This window comes from Capra hircus, chromosome 16 (genome assembly GCF_001704415.2).
Source record: "Capra hircus breed San Clemente chromosome 16, ASM170441v1, whole genome shotgun sequence".
NCBI classification, from domain to species: Eukaryota; Metazoa; Chordata; class Mammalia; order Artiodactyla; family Bovidae; genus Capra; species Capra hircus.
Genome location: NC_030823.1, coordinates 32,142,336 through 32,159,555, shown reverse-complemented (window position 1 = coordinate 32,159,555; position 17,220 = coordinate 32,142,336). Strand labels below are relative to the sequence as shown.

At 41.7% G+C, this 17,220-nt stretch overlaps 2 protein-coding genes across 8 annotated transcripts in view; one reads left to right on the top strand and one right to left on the bottom strand.

The window, feature by feature from the left end:
• The window catches only part of SDCCAG8 (serologically defined colon cancer antigen 8), a 243,569-nt gene extending 242,357 nt beyond the window's left edge, over positions 1-1,212 (top strand). For 3 of the 6 annotated variants that reach the window (XM_018060258.1, XM_013970102.2, XM_005690561.3), the window contains one exon: positions 165-1,212. In XM_018060258.1, the coding sequence (XP_017915747.1) occupies positions 165-194 (30 nt within the window). In that variant the 3' untranslated portion in view covers positions 195-1,212. The remainder of the gene's footprint in view (positions 1-164) is intronic. The other 3 variants (XM_018060257.1, XM_013970101.2, XM_013970100.2) reach the window with 1 other exon arrangement.
• AKT3 (AKT serine/threonine kinase 3) overlaps positions 126-17,220 on the bottom strand; it is a 282,280-nt gene continuing 265,185 nt past the window's right edge. For both annotated transcript variants that reach the window (XM_018060261.1, XM_018060259.1), the window contains 2 exons: positions 12,585-12,687; positions 126-5,690 (listed from right to left, as the gene is read on the bottom strand). In XM_018060261.1, coding sequence (XP_017915750.1) covers positions 5,605-5,690; positions 12,585-12,687 — 189 coding nt within the window. In that variant the 3' untranslated portion in view covers positions 126-5,604. The remainder of the gene's footprint in view (positions 5,691-12,584; positions 12,688-17,220) is intronic.

Sequence of the window (17,220 nt, the reverse complement as noted above, 5' to 3'; positions counted from 1 at the left end):
ATACCTATAGACTTTTCATACGACTGGTTACATACAACTGTATTTTTTTGCAAAAGGATTTTCTCCAAAAACTTGGAAAGAGGTCACTAAATCAGCAAGAAGACAAATCACATTGAAGAACATGATCTATTTAAACTTACTTTTTATTATCATTTTTTTTCCAGTTACCCAGCATGCCACAATCTGATTGCTGACCTGGATGAAACAGAGTGAAATAAATGATTTACAAAGAGATATTTACATTCATCTGATTTGTACGTAATATGCAACAACGCACCGCGACCTTCCCAGTGGACCCCACCTCAGGCTGTGGTGGGCTACGTCGTCGCCGCCACATTCGTTGCCAAGCAGTCCCTGCAGGATGGACGGGCTGGAGCCGAAGTCTGACACTAGATGAGGCGACCTCCCGGTGTACGTTTTCAGAAAAGGCTTGAAGTTACTACGTTTTTATATCTGCTCATTTGTATGCTCTGTTACACATACGAATTTCAATAAATGAATTTTTTGAAGACTCGAATTGAAATGTTTCCTTTATATGGAAAAAACACACCAAAAAAAGGCACATATTTTTAACTAGGCTAAAGGGTATTAAGGACCAAACCTTTTTCCTACCATTCATGTTTCTTTCCCTCTTGGTGATCTATACATATTATCCTTCAACTTTATTTCCTTTTAATCAACATCTCATAAGACTCCACTATTTATCATCGTGCTCATTTGTGCACAATCAGAAGACACCAGGAAGCACTAAGCATTATCCTCTCCACTCTGTTAACAACAAAAACAGACAAAAAGCATCTTTGGCTTGGTGGTGTCATGTTTTTCCTTCAATATGAGTAACTGAGAGGAGCCTAAAAACGTACTCAGTGAAATTACAAAATTTACTTAAGTTCTATCAAACATCTGTACACAGATCATTATTTTAGTTTAAAATAGTATTTCTACTATACACAATTAAGCCCTCGAATGCTTCAAAGTAATAAAAATGGGCACTGAAAGTGTTATGTTGTCCTTGAGGATGACAAGGCTGCAGTCGGGACAAGTCCCTAACCTCGGGCCGTTCTCCCTGGCACAGATCTATCATCACCGTCATCACATCACCATCATGGCCTCTCAGATGGATGTGGACTAGGCTCCGGAGGCGGTGGGATGATACACCCGCAAAGACCATCCGAGTCTCTTGAGCATGGACAAGGTTCAAGCCTGAAAGAACAGAACTTCTATTCAGATTCAGAAGTTTTCTTGATTTCATCAACTGTGCTAGACATAAAGGTTGTCATGTAAGATATATTAATTGTCCCTAATTCTGTTTCAGGGACAGTAAATAAATTATACAATATTCTAAAAATATAGCACCTTTAAAGAATTATAGAGGTCACTTTATGTAAGCCTCCTGGATCTGTCAACCCCAGTGGTTTTGAGAGAAGAGCACATGTTAGAATGCCCTCCAGTTTGGCTGTGTGACACACACATACATGCTTGACCAACTTTGGTCCCAAAGCCGTTCCTCTATCTGGCTTAGTCACAGGAGCAAAGCCAAGTTTCATCAATAGTAGGTTTATGAGGTAAAATCAGAAAAAGGCCCCATCCAAAATGACCCTAGGTAAATCAAACTGTAGTCCAACCATCCTACCCATCTATTATCCATTTCTATGTTGGTTAATCTGCCATGAAGTTTTAAAAATATACTCTTAAGAAAGGAAGTATGCAGAGCAACACATTATTAGGAAGACACTGCTGATGAGCTACACTCCTTAAGAATTCTGGGGTCAAACCACCTGATGTGAGGACTATTAGGGGCTTAACAAATCTCCACAAAGATCAACCTCCAGCTTCACAGATCTCTTCTAGACCCACTGCTGAGAAGTCAGCATCCCCCCCTTTGGAAGCAGCCCTTTTGTACAGTTGCACTATTGCCATTTTATTGAAGTAGTAAAATAATCCTGTGTGTTTTCTGAGCTACAGGAAATTTACATACTTTCCTGTTTCCTAGAATGTGGTAATACCAGGTGGACCTATTACATCTTTTCAGAAAAGAAGGATATTTAATTTTCTGAGATTACAGAGCCACATCCAACGACAATACACAGAGAAGTAGCAGATTGACATAGTGCTTTATTTAAGCTGTCTGTACGAAGGAAAATAATGTGCGTCCCTATCATATACGTGTAAAAATACTAAGGATGTACAGTGTACAAAAACAGTTTCTTGTAGTTATTTCACATCCTTGTGGGTCATATACTTAAGGAAAGAAACAGTTTTAGTATGACCAACAGTAAGAGTAAATACAGTTTCTTGGGTTCGTAGTTGCGTCTGCTTAAAATCCTTACCCAGATGACTAGATCTTGTGCGGATCTAATGAAAGAACTAGCAAGGTCGAGAAATGTCACAAACTGTAAAGCTACAGGGAGGTAATTCCATTACCAATTTAGAGGCTTTTCTTTTTATTTAAATAAATACTTTACATTTCATGCTTGCCTGTAATGCACTACCAGGAGCAAGATAAGGAAATTCTACTGTAGACAGTACGGACAGCAGCAGCAAAGTGTGTGCACTGACGTGTAACAGAAAGACCCTGCAGTTAGTAAGGAAGGCCCTTACTATGGACTCTAAGAGAAGCAAGTGGCCCCTGCAAGAACAGTCAGCTTTGAGAAGCTGGAGATCGGGTATGGGAAATGGGAAACACTGGAATAATGCTATGAAGTTAGTGTGGAAAGCAAAGCTCTGAGCAGCCCTGCCAGAAATCCACGCAGAAACAGCCAATTTTTCTCCAAGATGGCTGCATTACGGCCAAGAGGCAGACTTCGTGAAAGTCGGTACAGGAATGAGTCTGCAAAGCCTGAACTCCCGCTATTCCAACAGAGTGACTCCAGGTTCAGGCCTTTCCATCTGCCAGAATCCAAAACTTCAGCTATGGGCAGATGAGGGAAGTTTTAGAATCTCCTATATGCAGTTTCTATTTGTCTCTTGTACTTCCATGTCAGCTGACTGAGATCAGGGAATGAAAGTAAGGGATTCTCAAAATCGAAGCCAAGAAAACACCTTGCGTGACACTAACGGAATCTCAGAGGGGATACGAGACTAAGCCCCAGACACCAGCTGGGCACGGAGAGCCGGCTGTACAGAGTGGCCACCCTGGGGCACAGTCGATGCTGTCATTAATCCGTAGGAAGTGTCCTTGGCCAAGGTCATGGAAATCACCTTAAGATTTGGGGGGAAAAAAAACAAAACAACCAAAAACCAGAACCATCTGTGTGCTTAGTGTATGGTATTATACGTTCCCTCTGAAGAAATGAATGCTCTGAATGCCAGCCAGTCTCAGCTTTCCTCTCTTCCTCTCGCCTGTTTCTTTTTTATATACTGGATGCAAGACAACTTACAGGACATACCTTCTAGTCTACTTCCTTGTCAAAGTGAAACATTCAACATAATTCCAAGTGGAAAAAAAAAAAAAGTTGAGCTATATGTGTAAGTAAGAGTGAACTATCATTGACTGTAACTTCCTACTCAGTACTAAGGATGAACTTTACTCAGATAGAGATATGAAAAATTAGGATAAAATCTATGTTTGAATATGTCTTAGCTGCCTTAGTAAAATGCCCTTTAACCCCCTGTCAGTCCCAGTGGTCCACCCACCGCCAGCAGTGGTTTCATGTCTATAAACCCACACTTCCAGCATCAAGAGGCTAAGACATCTGCATATGAATATGATTCATCCCACTTAGAAAGTCACTTGCTCTTTCATACAATGCAATCATAACACTACGGCACGCTGTAGTCTTCCATTTGGGAGCTGTCAGATAGTTTAACTAAAATACATCTCCACGATGGCTCCATGGAGTCAGGAGGCCTCCAGCTTGCCATAACAAGGGCCCCCTGCCCCCTGGACTTCATAGGCTGCTTTGGAAAATGTCAGCTCCTAGCACCAAAGGGTTTAATCTGAAGATCATCATTAATGAAAGAGAAAGATGAGGTTTGCATACATGTCCCCTTTCAGTGAGAAGTGTTGGAATTTGAGGACATGAGTATATACAGAAAAAGAAAAGTCAGAGGTGTTCTTTTTTGTTTTGTTTTTCTCCCTGATGGCTTAATTCAGTGATAAATGTACCATGATCAGAATAAACACACCAGGTCCTTATCCTTTACTACCCACTTTGTAAATACTTGAGATGTGTTCATTTTGCAAAATAAAGTCCATTTCTCATCATCCAGGTCTCAATTTTCTTCATTATATTATGTTGCCAGGCCATCATAACCTTTCAATTCTCAAAATAGCAAATATAACATCCATTTGTTTCCACCCCTTGGCATAGATAGTTGAAGGTTTCTCATTTTTAGCACCAAGGGGTTGAATGACAGCATCTCTTCTCCCAAAGCCAAATTCTAATCTATATGTACAATTTCAGAGCCTCATCAAAAATTTTTTTACACAGGAGAAAAAGTGCATGAGTCTCACCGGCGTGTACATTCCTTGCACATGGGTCAAAAGAAACTGCAGTAAGTCTATTTTATGTAAGTTGGAGCTGCATTTGCTAACATGACATACAGTTCTCATCACTAAAAAATAAATACTACTGCAATATAAACAAAATCATAAAAGGACATTCGAAATTTTAACATCTGAGAAAAAGCTATTTCACGTAAAACTGAAAGTAAAACAAATCGAAACAAATGAGGTGAACACCTGTTCACCTCGGTATACAGATTTTGGTGAAAAACAGGATAGTTACACCTGTCTACATTCTTCAGCCATCAGAGGTGATAATATCAGGAAGGGGAAGAGGTTTCCAAGCACAGGGGAAATAAAATGCTCTCTGGTGCAAATCGTATCGGAGACCCTTAAGTCATCTACTCTGCTGTGCACATGCCTCCTTCCTTGGCAGAACAATGTTCCTTTGCCAATAAGAGCCTGTGAAATCTGGACATCCACGTGGAACACCAGGCTTCCTCTGCAGCACTGAACAGGAATTTAAATTTATAAATGTATCTGTCTATCTTAACAGTTGTTCAGTCCTTCTCTCAAATGCTTCCTAATGAATTCCAGCCGGATCTTACTGATACATACCTAGTTTATGCACTCAGCTGAAATGCTTTACTAAGATTCTGCATATGCACATCACCACGCTTCCACAGTTGCTTGTTCTGAATTAAAAACTAAATCTTCTTAGTCTAATTAGTTTTTGATTTATCGTCTAGAAAGTTAAAAAATGTACCTAGAATCATTTAGCCTTCACTGTTAGGGAAAAACAAAAATTAAAAGATCAAAAGATGACAGTTGGTGCACAAATGAACAATGGTGGGCTCATGACTTTCAAAGATTGTAAAATTACCTCTTAAAGTTGCTATAATAGTAAGACAGTAGCAGCAACAGCATGAGACCTTAAGACTGAGATACAATTTCATGCAAAAACAAAAATGTCGAGTGTGTCTGCGTATATGTGTATTCTCATGTGGGTGAAAGGCGGCGAGGGGTGAAGACCTTGGACTGGTCTGGGATGTCTGAAGGTGCTCCTGCATTTGTAAGAGTTAGGACTGCTGTGATGTCCAGGAATCATTTTCAGTAATAAACCTAAGATGACAGTGAAGTAGCAGAAGTAAAGAGACTTATTCTCGTCCACTTGCAGAGTAGGAAAATTGAGGGAAGTGCGGCCGCCTCTCATTGTCCATGCAGTCCATACCGTCCTCATCATCTGTGGGCAGGAAATAGCTATTTTAATTTTATGTTAATTTTTTGCAACACAATCTCTGGTCTTTGTAGCTCTAACTCCAAATATAATAAAGATTAACAGAGGCTAATGCTCCCAGAAACTTGTGTCTCTCAATAGAACATACAATGGATACACTTACCTCAAAAACCATCTCATTTTCAAACATATAATCTATGAAGAAATAATACTATCAAATCATTTCCTTCATGACACTAACATTTCAAGACTCAAAACCGTGAAAAACTATGGAAGAAAAGATTCATGTCGATGTATGGCAAAAACTACCACAATAGTGTAATTAGCCTCCAATTAAAATAAATAAATGGAAAAAAAATTTTTTTAATAAAAAGGAACAGATGATCTTCAGTTACCTTTAATTTCATGATATCATGCTGGTCAAAATTATAAAGTCAAAGAATCCAATGGCACTCAAAGTTATCTGCTAATATTTTCAATATCAATCTGTCTTGAAATGCTTGTATTTCTTCTTCATGGCACTTTCAGTGTGATTGCAAAATTAAGTTTATTTGTGATTCCATTTCATCTGAGCCCCTGATTACATGGTTAAGATTTTACATTCTTTACATCTAATACCTGCTCTAACTCACCGGTCCTAATTTTCCTATGATAAAACCTTAGACTAGATAGAATAAAGAGAGTAGGTCAAGGAAAGAGAGGAAAAGATGTCAGCATCGTAGGCACTAGTTCGTCAGGAAACAGACTGGAAGATTTGAAAGGCATGGAGAGACTGTTTTCATTTAAGCAGTTCCTCCCTCTGCTCCTCTCTTTTTCTTGCATTTGCAGATTACAAAGGCTCACCCAACCTTTTCCCATAACTATTTGATGATTAAAATCTTGCAGTGTCAGAATGCTCTTCCTTCTCTGGGTCATGAATTCAGTCACTTGGCCCACAACGTTCCCTGTGATCTGCTCTGGGCTCTGAACAAAGTCCCTCCTGTCCTTGGGGCTCACTGTCTGTAGGGGAGGTGCCCCATTAAATCCCTCTGTCCACTCAAAGTGCCTTTGGTCATATGCTATCCTATATAAAATAAGTGAGAGTCTTTCAAATACCCAACCTTCTTTCCTTTGAGCAAAATAATTCCCTTTCCTCAAATATATATAGGAAATACATGTTACCAATTCTTTTAATTTTCCGGCCTCTCCACAGAACGGGATAAGGAACCCAGGCCAGACCCTGCTGTATCGTGGGCACTGACCCTGTCACACAAGAAGGATGTTGCTCTGCACTCCTCTCAAGAGTAACGAACACTGCTGCCCTTTCCTTTCCTCACTGTTCTTTTCAGAATCCTATTTTTTTTTTAACTAAAAGATTCTTTAAAATTCTATTTACTTATTCTTGGCTGTCCTGGGTCTCGGCTGCTGAGCAAGCTTCACTCTAGTTGCGGTGAGTGGGGGCTGCTTGTCAGTTACAGTGTAGCGGCTTCTCTTGTTGCAGAGCGTGGGCTCCAGGGATTGTGGGCTCAGCAGTGGTGGCCCCCAGGCTCAGCAGTTGTGGCGCACGGGCTTAGTTGCTCCAAGGCATGGGGATCCTCCTGGACCAGGGATTGAACCCATCTCCTCCACTGGCTGGCAGATTCTTCACTTCTGAGCCACCAGGGAAAACCCAGCACTCTATTTTTAACAGAAGATTCTGGAGCTGGGTTCAATCCCTGGGTTGGGACGATCCCCTGGAGAAGGGAACAACTACCCACTCCAGTATTCTGACCTCAGGGTCACAAAGAGTTGGACACAACTGAGTGACTTTCACATCATCAGAAATGGGATCAAGTTGCTAACCAAAATTTGTAGCCTTGAATATCCCAGAAATTATCATTTTATTAGGTAGGACACAATCCATCAAGAAGCAGTTATGGTTTCCTGCTCCTTGTAAACCCTCCTCCTGCAAACAGACCTTTTAAACTCAGCATTTCTAGATAGCACTGTGATTTAAGGAAATCTCTGCATCCTTATAAAATAACTGGTTAGGTACCAAGCAAACCACAGGCATCTTTTAGATCAAATGCCTTCCACAGTATTTTCAGATATACTAAAGACGGAAGACACAGGATGGCATATCTGTTTTGAGTCATGAACTATGAAAACTCTCTAGAGCAGCGGTCCCCAACCTTTTTGGCACCAGGGGCCAGTTTCGTGGAAGATAATTTTTCCATGGACCAGGCAGTGGGGGATGGTTTCGAGATGATTCAAGTGCATTTACTATGCACCTTATTTCTAATCTTATGACGCCACTGATCCGACAGGAGGTCCTGGTCTGTAGCCTGGAGGTTGGGAATCCCCTGCTCTAGCAGAAAGGCAGCTGAAACCTTAACATTCAGACTCTGCCAATCACATTGCAAAGAACAGTTCTCCCCACTAGCAGCTTTGTTTCGCTGGGTGTGTTTTGGCACAGTGAACAGACAGCATGTGTGGGAAGCCTGATGCTGTCTGGCCTCGGACTCAGAAGGACTTGCCCAGCTCCCTGGGTTGCAACCAGGATTTGCACCAAGGTGGGAAGGACTGGAGACCAGGGCAGTCAGGCTCGTGACAGGAGGAGGGGTTGGATTTCCTTTTCGAGGATTATTATTGCTATGAGGCAGCAAAGTTAAGAGAAACTTTTCATTCTGACACTTTAGGAACAAGTTAATCCCGTTTCTGAACATTAGTATAAATCTCATGGACAACTCTGCGAGGGCCCCACATCTGGATCTTCTTTAAAGTCAGTTACGATATCACCTTCTCCATTTCCCTCCTTTTCTTTTGAATGTGGCATTAGTGAGAGGCAAGTCTCTGATCATGGCCCCAAGAGGAACCGTGAATCAGGGAAGTGCTGGGACAGGAATGAGGGGTTCCCCTGAGCCCTTGGTACTGTGCACGCTAGTGAGGGGCTGAGGAATAAGGAGCGCTCCAGGGAAGTGCCAGCTGACAGGGCAGCTGGCTGCCCCAGCCAGGCCTTCACACCCAGTCAACGCATATAAATGCATTCCCACTCAGGAAGCAGGTTTAGAGGGAACAGTGATGATAATGGACATGAACTGTGCAAAAAACCCAAATAGCACACCCCTGGGAAAAAGAAACAGCGTGATCAACCCTATATTATACAACCGAATCCCTGGATCCAGGCAGCATTAGTTGCCCGATTTCCTTAGAACATTAACCAAAGTAATTATATGGCAGCAAAAGCTCAAAGAAATCCCCTTTTTCTCTAAGAGGAAGGCAGAGGACCATTAATGGATGTAAAGCAAGAAGACACATTCCAAAATCTGCTCAATTAATTAACACCAGCGAGGACAATCTGGCATATTACTGCAGCTGTTTGTAAAAAAGGAACATTTGCCTCTCTAACTGCTGATTTGTTCTAAAAAATAACTCCATTCTGTTCTACAAAAGCAAGGTGGCAAGTGGGGAGACAATCGCTAACTTAATGGTCCTACTGCGGCCTTTTGTGAACAAAACCTCTGTGCTTTTAGCAGCTTCAGAGCTGCATTGGTCTCTCACCAGCAACACTATTCAAAGCTGCAAGAAGAAAAGATTATGTTAAATGTAATCACAGTTCACGGCTTCACAGATTTTCCTTTGATCCGCCTCTTAAGGGGATTTAGGATATACCCACGGATCACCCAAGTGAAAACACTGCCCTTGTGCCCAGAAGAAGCCAGCTGCTGCAGACTGCAAGCACTGAGGCCACGCCCTGAGGCAGGGATCCAGCCCCACGGCCTGGCCCTGGGAGCCACGCTGGGCTGAGCTGTAGAGAATAGCCTGGCTGGTGCCCACCCCTTGGCCACAGCCCACCCCGCTGAACTCTCTCATCTGACTTCTCTCTAGAAACCTTGAATCAGAAACTAAGACAAGCAGGTGCACGGGGCCATCCTGCCCCTAGACTGGGGTACACTCTTGTCAGTCCAGATGCTGCTGGAGGCATGTTCTGGGGCCACCTAGGGCTCAGCGTCAGGGAAGGGTCCTGCCTCACAGCCAGCATCACAGTTCAGCAGCCTCTTCCCCACGCCCCTCCACTCATGCTCGCTCTTTTTTTGCCAGGGTTTTACCTATCATCACTCTTCACATAGTGGGTCACATATCAAAGGACACTATGGTTGTGGTTAACCTGATGCTTCAATAAAATGAAAAATAGGGTTATTTAAACCTATAGAACTCGGGGTGCCTTTCCTAAAGAGATGGCTTCTCAGGCACACACAGTGAGTGACCTGCCACATTCCAGAACTAGTGTGGGGTGCTGGGAGACAAAGCAGGGCCCAAGTCCAGGGCTTTCTCAATCCACCTTTCTCTTCCACACTGATATTTTCCTTGCTTTCTGGAATAAAATTTGCACTCATAGTCTTGCATTTACATGGCCTACCTACCTCTATGACTCTCAAAATAGCACATTTAGCTTGTCCTAAGAGTTAGAGTCCACGAATACCAAAAGGTCTATTTAATCTCACCAAGCTCCATGTGAAATTGCATGAGGATGTCAGCCAAACACAAATTCTGGGCTGGGATGGGCAGCAGCACTGTCTGGAGCGAGCCAGGCCTCCTCCCGGCCCAGGCCTCACTAGAGTCGGTTTCTTTACTCACTTAACACGTATTCACTGAATACGTATGCTGAGCCAGGTACCTAACTCAGAGCTCGGGCTAGCAGCGAATAAGACAAACCAAATCCTTCTCAGAGCTACCGTTGTTCAAGCTGGAGAAAGAGACAGTAAAACAAACTAACAAATTAAGCAGAAGGATTCCAGCAAGCAAAGGTGTCAATGTACAGAATTAGGGGGTGGGGTGATGGGGTCTGAGGGGCTGCACTGTTTTTAAGGTAAGGAGGCTAAAGAAAGTGCTCTGATACAGTGACACGTAGAGGTCTGAAGGACAAGTGAGAATTATTCGTGCGTGTATCTGGGAAAAGAGAATTCCAGGCAGAGAACGGTAAACACACAGCCCTGAGGCACACTGTGTGTTCACAGTGGGGCTGGAACCCAGGGACTGCAGAGAAGACAGACAGGATGAGGCCAGAGAGGGGGCAGGGCCAGATCTGACAGCTGTGCGGCCAGTGTCGGCGGCTGGGTTTACACTGCAGCTGGGAGGCTCCTGGAGGGCTTGAAGCAGGAGGATGCGGTCTGACTACAACTAAGGTTATATACAAACGAGGAGGCCCCCAAAATGCTCTCTCGTGGGAAGCACTTCTAGGCTAGTCCAACAACTCAACGGTGTTGCCCAGAATTTCAGACAATTAAATTGTATCACCAACAGCCTACACTGGGCCAGGGAAAACCTTGCCGTGGCTGTGCCCACTGCTCCCCTTCAGCTGGTCCTTAGCTGACTGCCCACCACTCCACAGGCCTTCTAACATCTTCAGCTCTCAGAGATTCTGATTCTAGCAATGAAGCCCTTCACCCACCACTGGTGACAAACTACGAGCAGGGCCTCAATATACTGCCATTTCACACTTTGACCAACTTTAGCACTGGCTAAGCTGTGACTCCTGCTCCTGACTACAGCTAATACTAACTGTGGGACTTGGAAAAGCTCCTCTTCTCTCTGGGTTTTAATTTTTTCCCTTATAAAATGAAAGTTAAGAGGCTCTTAAATTCTTGGAAGTCTAAAGAAAGAAAAGTATATATGCACACATAATTACATTTTTCATTTCACAGTATTTATGATCCCGCTTTTTTGTCAGCCATAGGTCTCAGATTAAAAACCCAGCCTAGACGACTCCTATTTTGCCTTTCAAAGCTGTAATCAATTGACCACATCCACCGTGGCAACAGTACTTCAATCTTCCCTCTCATGGATGCTCAGTGTAAATCAGCACTATCAGCTAGTTTGCTTTTTAAAAAGGAAAAGAGAGGAGAGGAAATGTAGAGAAGGATATAAAAGAAAAAAAAAAGGAGGAAAAACTAATATGATGTTATTGTGTGAGCCACAAGATGTGTGATTTGAGGAAATCTTCTAGCTATCCAAATTTGTCCCTGAAACTCAATTTTGTCCTCACTCCTAAACTAATGATGACAGATACAGGCCTTTGTCAACAGGCAAGAATGCTTATAAATTACATTTTATAAACTTTTCTTCCCATTAAGGGAAAGGTATTCATTAAAATGTGGGGTACACACTAGTACCTGTGGAATGATTTTAAGTGGTGCATGAACGTATAGTTTCAATAAATTTGTAATTTAACGTATCAAAAACTATTAGCAAACTAAATGATGTCTTCACAGATATTAATGCTTAAGACAAAGCTAAGCAAAAAAGGGTGATTCAGTTTAAAGTGGATTTTAAAAAACCGCTAAGTAAGCACGAGACCAGAATCACCAAAATCCTGAAGGCAGTGTCTGAACGAGCAGTGGAAAATAAGGAGGGGTCTTCATTTCAGCATCCTTTTAGTTGAGGTCAAAATAATTTATTGGAGAATGGTAGGGAAGAATTAGCTTCCCTGGTTGCTCACTGGTAAAGAATCCACCTGCCAATGCAGCAGATGCAAGTTCGATCCCTGGGTCTGGAAGATCTCCTAGAGAAGGAAATGGCAGCCTCCTCCAGGATTCTTGCCCAGGAAATCCCATGGACAGAGGAGCCTGGCGGGCCAGTCCTTAGGGTTGCAAAGAGTGGCACACAACTTAGCGACTCAGCACACGTGCACGCAGAAAAGAGCTAGCTAGTCTAAAATTTAGCCTATAATTCTCAAGTCTACAATTTTTCCATATATAATTTTTACTCAAAAAAACTTCTCTCTTGGCTACCTGTCTTTAAGTATTTCCACTGAGAGCCCATGTTCTTAAAAGGAATAGAATTACATCACTATGGAATTTGAACAAGAAAATCATCAGTTTTAAATGGCTGTTTTCTTCAATTATGTCGAAACATTATCAACTGCCTTCTAGATTTACTTACATTTTTCAGGTGGTGTTATTGTAATAGTCTGAGCTGTAAATTCTTCATCAAAATATCTGGTGTCTGTCTCAGATGTTACTTGAGGCTTAAAAGGAGGTACAAGCTGTAAGAAGCAAAAGGGTACTATTAAGAGACTTTAATTTAGGAAAATACATTTCTAAGATAAAATTAGAGAGCGAGTACTGAATGAATAGCGCATGAGGTTAGACTTCTCAGTCACTGTACAAGGCAGATGTGTCTTTGCCTTCGTGGTCAGAGGTATTTGGCTTCATGGCTAAGTCTAAACAGAGAACAGTAGATACTTGGTTGCTCTATGTAACATTTGAGGGGTTATGTGAAATAGAACGAATGAAAGTCAAAGGAAAAAATGGGAAGAGGATACTGAAAAGTCTGTCCCAATATTTTCCCCTAGGAACGCACATACAAAACCAATGGATCTGGACTGCTGTCACAGAACATAGGGTCTTCCTGCTACAGGAAAAGCACTTGCTGGCTTTCTCTAGCTCTTCCAGGTGCCTGGCTGAACAGGTTATTATTAAAAATGCAACTTAATAACACAGTTATTACCTAGGTCACAAATAGAGTACCACCTCTGGACCTGGCAAAGGGGCTTGTGGCAGCCCCTGAAGTGATGTGCAAACATTTCATAGATTTGCTCAGCTCCTCAAAGGGAACCATGACCCAAAAGATTAGGAGGAACTACTCTAAGGGTGGAGAGGACTGACTCATTTGCCTCCAACCTGCAGCAGGCACGCAGTAGGGGAAAAGTCCTGGGCTGCTAAAGGTTACAGAATCCCGAGCCGTGTAAAGCTCTGCGTCGGTAGCCTCCACTGGCCAGTGGGACTGGAGCCAGGAGGGGGCTCCTCCTTCTCAGGGCTCCCAGCCTCACAGGTGAGAGTCTACAGGTTTCTTTAACACAGGGAGCCCAGCCCCAGAGCATACTCTTTGACGAATACCACTATGATGAGTGGTGGTATTCATTCTGATGTTCTGATGCATACCATGAAGACAGAAAAATGAAAAACAGAATGACAGAAATTAGTATGTTTTATAAAAATTTTACAGAAACAAATACCCAACTGGCATCACTCAATGCACTTTCCACACTTACTGTCACCAAATTTATGTTAAATAGTAAGACAAAGATCTTTATTCTCTAGATGGACTATGCTTTAATAAACCAAGGGGTAAGCAAAGTTAAATGCATGTTTTCAAAATAAAGGACCGCATTTCAGTTTACAGCACATGTTACAAAGCGTCTGAAATTTCTTTTCTTTCGAACATTCTTTCTCTATGCCCCCAATACAGAGATATTCTAAAGTCTCTATCACTAGCAAGCACTCTTTCTTGGGGGGACTGAATCAAATTCAGGTTGCACTGATCAGCTGTTGCTAAGATGTTGCTAAGATAACAACACATTTCCAGCTGCTCTGTTAGGATGACTGGACACAAGCAAGCAGTTCACACCACTGATGGAAATCGTCCCTCTTCTATTCACTCAAAAGTGCAATCTCACATTGCTTTATCCTCCTTCAAAAGACTTTTCAACATCTCACACATACACACGTGCATCACCATTACACCTCCTCCTCAATAAAATAAAAGTTCCCCGAGAACATGATTCTGCAAATCCCTCAATGGCATCACAGACATACAAACAAGAACACCAGTGGTGACAGTGACTGCAGAATTGGGGGTTTTCCTTCAAGAAAACAGAGGGGATATCTGCCTCTCTTGCAGGCAACGAGAAGACAGGGATTTTGGCTGTAACTTTCTTTCTGATTCACCATTCTACAAATGTTCCAAAAATAGGTCTCACCCTTCTAATAAGAAATTAAGCACAAGAAATTCTTAGAGCAGAAACGGCTTCTACTGAGAATGCAGACTAGGTTTTGCTTATCTCTGCCCACCCTTCCCATCTGTCTCCTTCTGATGGCAGAAACTTAAATCTGCCTTCACGTTAAGGGAAACATGTTATCTTTTTAGATGAGAGAGAGAATGGCCACCTGAGACTTTAAAAAAAAACTGAAACGAACTTTATGCAGTTTTCACACTACTACAGGGAGCTCAAACTAGTCTTCATTCAAATATCGTGATACCGCATTACCTGACCACCTCTCTCAAACACCTGCCCTCCCCTGCCCATCACTTTCTATCCTCACACTGCTTTCTCTTCAAAAAACTTTTCAACATCCGATGCATATCTACCTATATATACACACAGAAAAAATACAGGCTTATTGTCATCATAATTGTGTCTCCTCCCCAATAAAATACAAGTTCCATGAGAGCAAGTCCTTATAAAAAAGATTTACTGAGGTATGGTTGACATAAATTGTAAATATATCTTAATATAAGACTATACAAAAAAGTATACAATTTCATGTTTTGACATATGTCTACACCCATGCAATAAAGATAATGAACTCACTCATCACTTGTAGAGGTTTTCTCATAACCCTGTGTAATCCCCTCCTCTTTTCTATTCACCTGCAGGCAATAGCTGATTTCCTTTCTATCATGAATGATTTGCATGTATTTTCTCGACGTCTATGTATTTGGAATCGAATAGTATGCATTCTTCATCTGGTTGTTTTCACTTAGCATGATTATTTTGACACTCATCCACGTCACTGCATGTATTGACAGCTCATCCATTTTACTGCTGGGTAATTATTGTTGTTGTTCAGTCTCTCAGTCATGTCCTACTCTTTGCAATCCCATGGACTGTAGCAGGCCAGGCTTCCCTGTCCTTCACTATATTCTTGAGTCTGCTCAAACTAATATCCATTGAGTCGATGATGCCTTGCAACCATCTCATTCTCTGTCGACCCCTTCTCCTCCTGCCCTCAATCTTTCCTAGCATCAGGGTTTTTCCAATGAGTCAGTTCTTCACATTAAGTAAGCAAAGTACTAGAGTTTCAGCTTTAGCATCAGTGAGTGCTTCCAGTGAATATTCAGGATTGATTTCCTTTAGGAGTGACTGGTTTGATCTCCTTGCAGTCCAAGCGACTCTCAAGAGTCTTCTCCAGCACCACAGTTCGAAAGCATCAATTCTTCGGTGCTCAGCATTCTTTATACTCCCAACTCTCACATCCATACACGACTACTGGAAAAACCATAGCTTTGACTAGATGGATCTTTGTTGGCAAAATAACGGCTCTGCTTTTTAATACGCTGTTTAGGTTGGTCACTGTTTTTCTTTCAAGGAGCAAGCGTCTTAATTTCATGGCTGCAGTCACCATCTGCAGTGATTTTGGCAGCCTAAGAAAATAAAATCTGTCACTGTTTCCATTTTCCCCCCATCTATTTTCCATGAAGTGATAGGACTGGATGCCATGATCTTCGTTTTGTGAATGTTGAGTTTCAAGCCAGCTTTTTCACTCTCCTTTTTCACCTTCATGAAGAGACTCTTTAGCTCCTCTTCGCTTTCTGCCATTAGAATGATATCAATTGCGTATCTAAGTTACTGATATTTTTCCAAGCAATCTTGATTCCAGCTTGTGATTCATCCAGCCTGGCATTTCACATGATATACTCTGCATATAAATTAAACAAGCAGGGTGACAATATACAGCCTTGATGTACTCCTTTCGCAATTTGGAACCAGTCTGTTGTTCCATGTCCGGTTCTAACTGTTGCTTCTTGATCTGCATACAGGTTTCTCAGGAAGCAGTTAAGATGGTCTTGTATTCCCATTTCTTGAAGAATTTTCCACAGTTTGTTGTGATCCACACAGTCAAAGGCTTTAAGGTAGTCAATGAAGCAGAAATAGATGTTTTTCTGGAATTCGCTTATTTCTTCTATGATCCAACTGATGTTGGCAATTTGATCTCTGGTTCCTCAGCCTTTTCTAAATCCAGTGTATGAAGCCTCCTCAGACAATCATTTTGCCTTGTTGCATTTCTTTTTCTTGGGGATGGGTTCGGTCACCACTTCCTGTATAATGTTACAAAACTTCGTCCATAGTTCTTCAGGCACACTGTCTATCAGATCTAATCCCTTGAATCTAGAATGGCCTAAGGGTTTTCCCTACTTTCTTCAATTTAAATCTGAATTTTGCAATAAGGAATTCATGATCTTGAGCCACAATCAGCTCCTAGTCTTATTTTTGCCGACTTAAAGGTGACATAGATTATGGAACTTTAATTGCCATTTTAATTAAATAAATGTGGTTATCTCATACAGCATTCTGTAATGACATACATGGATCAAAAGTACTGGGAACACAGACCCTGATAGTAAAAACTGTCAATTATTAAATGCTTAGATTTGCCATAGGTACTAATCTGGTGCTATAGCTCCACCTCTTTAAAATAACTCGAGAGTAACTAAAATTAGGCCAAGATCCTGATTTATTTAATCTCTAATTCTTCTGAAAAGCTGATTTTATGGTTTGTGAGTGTGTGTGTGCACACCTGTGTATTCCAATATACGCAGGTATTGGAAAAGTGGGAATATGGAAAGAGGATTTATTTCAGATAAAACTAACAGATCTATGACAAACAAGATTTAATTATATTATCTGCCAAGCTTCTCCATGCCAATTATCCTTACAGATGACCAGAAACTCAAGAACTATTTTTTACTTTTGCAAAATTACTATACAATAGTAATTCATGTCCATAATGTTTAC